At 37.1% G+C, this 3,991-nt stretch overlaps 1 protein-coding gene across 1 annotated transcript; it reads left to right on the forward strand.

The window, feature by feature from the left end:
* Positions 1-1,165: 1,165 nt before the first annotated feature.
* On the forward strand, positions 1,166-2,463 carry LOC105111273 (G-type lectin S-receptor-like serine/threonine-protein kinase CES101). The gene is made up of 2 exons (XM_011006585.1): positions 1,166-2,313; positions 2,395-2,463. Exon 1 carries the CDS (start codon positions 1,411-1,413, stop codon positions 1,957-1,959), a length of 549 nt encoding a protein of 182 aa, XP_011004887.1. The 5' UTR covers positions 1,166-1,410; the 3' UTR covers positions 1,960-2,313; positions 2,395-2,463.
* The last annotated feature ends 1,528 nt before the right edge of the window (positions 2,464-3,991 follow it).

Consider the following 3,991-nt stretch of genomic DNA (forward strand, 5'->3'; position numbering starts at 1 on the left):
AAAATTATAAAAATAATTATATAAAATTAAAATTTTCAAGAAATACAATAAAAAAAATTAAAATAAATCAAATTTAAAATATGTTTGATAATACGATAGTAGTTGATTTTTAAAATATTTTTTATTTAAAAATATATTAAAATAATATATATATCTATATTATTTTTTAAAATTTATTTTTGATATTAATATACATAAAAAATATAAAAAAATAAATGTAATTTTTTTTAAAAAAATTCTCTTAAAAATACTTTTAAAACGAACTGTTATTAAATACTGGAAAAATCGACAAGTAGGACCGGGCTTCAGTGTTCGTTCCAAGAAGGCAAGAACATGCATGTAAAGACAGATAGGTCTTCGTTCTCCAACATTTAATATTCAGAAACATATCTCGTTCTTTAGCAACAGACACACTTTACCAAGTAGGAAATGCCCTCAATTCTACCACTATACCAGTCTCCATCACTTTAGGATTCGCAAGGATTGGCTCTGATGAATACAATGCCAGCTACTCGGGGATATGGCACAGCAATGACACTAGCAACCCTTTTTGGCTAGCCAATAGAGACAAACCTGTAGCAGACAATTCAGGGGTTCTTTCAAGACATTGACACGCGGTGAGTATAAATTATCAGCAAGGAGGCATGATCTTTTCGGAACAATTTCACAACTATTTTCTCATTGTACAGATGTGTTCCCTCTGTTTCAACCATTGCCAGCAAAACCATTTCTTGTTTGCCTTCTTTTCTTGATTGGTTTCTTATTTAGTCTTTCAGTTTCTTAGTAAATTAGAAAAGAAGAAAGTCCAAGAGAGGTCATTTTAATATTAACGAAGTATTGGAACCGGCAGGTCAAAATTGTTGGCTACATTTTCTTTTTATTCCCTTTCATAGCTCATCATCTACTGAATGCTTCTTTGTTTTTGCTTCCTTGTTCATGAATGTTACCTTCCATGGCTAGCAGGATCAACCGATTCTATTTGTTCTACTTCTGTGTCTCCCACGCTTTAGCAGCAGGCTCACTGTACCAAGGTGGCGATTCCCTCAATTCTTCCACCACTCTAGTTTCCAAAAATGGCCTCTTCACTTTAGGATTCACAAGACTTGGCTCCAATGCCAGCTGCTTGGGAATATGGCACACCAATGACACGAGCCACCCTTTTTGGCTTGCCAACAGAGACAAATCCATAGCAGACAATTCAGGGGTTCTTGGAATAGATGGATCAGGAAATATGAACTCACCTACTCTGGTGGTGATCTTGTTGATTTTTACTCGAGTCGATCTTCCACCACCAATTTAACAGCTGTTTTAGAGGATTCGGGCAATTTTATTCTGAAAGATGCAAATTCTCACAGCGATCAGATTTTATGGCAAAGCTTTGATCATCCTACTGACGTATTCTTGCCAGGGATGAAGTTAGGGATCAATTGTAGGACTGGCCAATCCTGGTACCTTACGTCCTGTTTGAGTAACATGGTGCCAGCTTCGGGTGCTTTTACGTTTGAATGGGAGCCCAATGGACAGCAACTGGTTATTAAGCGGCGAGGCGAGCTTTTTTGGACTAGTGGATCATTGAGGAGGAATGACAGTTTCGAAAATCTTGTCTGGATGTCAGGACTTGTCTATAGTTTTCTTAATGTTTCTAAAGCTGATGAGGATTACTTTATGTTCACAGCTGACAAAGATAAATTCAGCACCCAGGAGGATGAGATGAGATTTTCAAGATGGATCTTGAGCTCTAATGGGGGCATAATAGAGGAATATAGTGAAGGCTTATTTGGAGGCTTAACCTGTAATGGAAATAGCTTAGGAAGGGGTTGTCTGAGATGGAATGCAGGACCTGCGTGCAAGAGGAGTAACAGCGACAAATACGAGCCCCTTTCAGGTTACTTTGACTATAAATTTCTCATTACAGTCGACGATAACGCTAGTCTTAGCATTAGTGATTGCATGGACTGATGCTGGAAAAACTGCTCATGTGTTGGCATTGATAGCAGAGGCGAGAATTATGCAAATTATACTGGATGTATACTTTTTCATGGAAGTTCATTAGTACTAGAATCCTTGGTCAGCATCATTATTTTCATGATCTTATTGAATTCCAAGCTTAAACTTTTCATATCAATATGAGCAGAAAAGTTTCTACATGAGTTGATGACCATGGATACAACAAATTACATATATGAGCTTGAGAATGATGGAAACAAAGGTCACAATTTAAAAGTATATAGTGCTGCAACAATCATGGCTTCGACAAGTAATTTTGCATCAGCAAATAAACTCGGACAGGGTGGTTTTGGACCTGTTTACAATGTAGTCTTGGAAAAACATCTCAAGTAAACAATTAACATACCATTTTGTATCTGTAATGACTAATAAGTAGCTTCATTGCAGGGAAAATTGCCAGAGCGGCGAGAGATAGCCGTAGAGATAGCTGTAAAAAGACTGCCTAGAAGTTTAGGATGTTGTGCATACTGGACCAAAAGCAAATAAAACACAAACAAGTAAATTTACATGGTTCCCAAAAATCAGGTATATTTATGGAGGTAGCAAATTGTATATTATTAGAGGAATGATACAAACACTCAACTCAACTCAGTACAATCCCAAAAAATCCAATATTTCACTCTTACACTCGATGTTTCTCTCAAATCCACTTTTTCACACATTTGAAGTTGCACTTGCACTCACCACACTTTCACCTCTCTTGCTCTCACCGCATTTACACTACACTTTCCTTGCATTGCTCTCTCTTTGTCTCCATTTATAGAAGAGCCTTGGTGGCTTGGTTAAGAAATGATGGTGGTTGGAAAAAAGTTGACAAATTTGTTATAAATTTCCACCTTGGTAAGATTTTTCTATCCAATCCTCGTGATCGATTAATGCTGCATTCATTGTGTTATATGGTGCTGCACCCTGAAGGCACTTAACACCGAGAGATGTTGACCAAGTCCAAACAATGTTGGAACTTAATCCCTGAGACACATTTGGTGAGTATGTCAGCTGGATTATTTGCGGTACCAATCTTCTGTAGCAGAATATCCCTTTCATCCACAATTTCTCGAACAAAATGAAATCAAACATCAATGTGCTTGGTGCGGGAATGATGAACCTGATTCTTTGCAAGACAAATAGTACTTTGACTATCACAATGGACATCCACATGCTCTTGAACAATTTCCAAATCTTCAATCAACCCATGTAACCAAATAGCTTCCTTGAAAGCTTCCGTTACTGCCATGTACTCTGTCTCAGTTGTTGACAAAGCTATTGTTGATTGTAAAATTAATCTCTAACTTACAAGCCTTTTAGCAAGTTTAAACACATAACTTGTGGTGGAACGACGCTTGTCTATGTCACCAGCATAGTCCGAATCCACATAACCAACTAAATTTTATCTGAGTCTATCATCCCTTTCAATCTTTAAACCAATATCAGTTGTGCCATAGATGTATTATAGAATCCATTTAACTGCCTGCTAGTGACCCTTTCCCGTATCATGCATATACCTGCTCACCATACTAACAACATGTGAAATATCTGGTCTCGTACAAACCATTGCATACATTAATGCACCAACTGCACTTGCATATGGAATTTGAGCCATATGCTTGCACTCTTTGTCTGTGCGTGGAGACATTGAAGCACTTAGCTTAAAATGAAGAGCTAGAGGTGTGCTGACAGGCTTGATCTTACCATCTACCCCAAATCTCTTTAGAATTTTCTTCAAGTATTGGGTCTGTGTCAAACAGACTATGCCTTTTCTTCTGTCTCTCTGAATCTCCATGCCAAGAATCTTCTTAGCTTCTCCAAGGTCTTTCATTTCAAACTCAATTCTTAGTTGAGCTTTCAATCTATTAATCTCCACCTTGTTCTTTGATGCAATCAATATATCATCCACATATAAGAGCAAATAAATGAAAGAACTATCAAGAAGTTTGCGAAAATATATATAGTTGTCAAATTGACTCTGAGTGTATCCATGTTCTGT

Source organism: Populus euphratica, unplaced genomic scaffold, assembly GCF_000495115.2.
Source record: "Populus euphratica unplaced genomic scaffold, PopEup_1.0 scaffold289.1, whole genome shotgun sequence".
NCBI lineage: Eukaryota > Viridiplantae > Streptophyta > Magnoliopsida > Malpighiales > Salicaceae > Populus > Populus euphratica.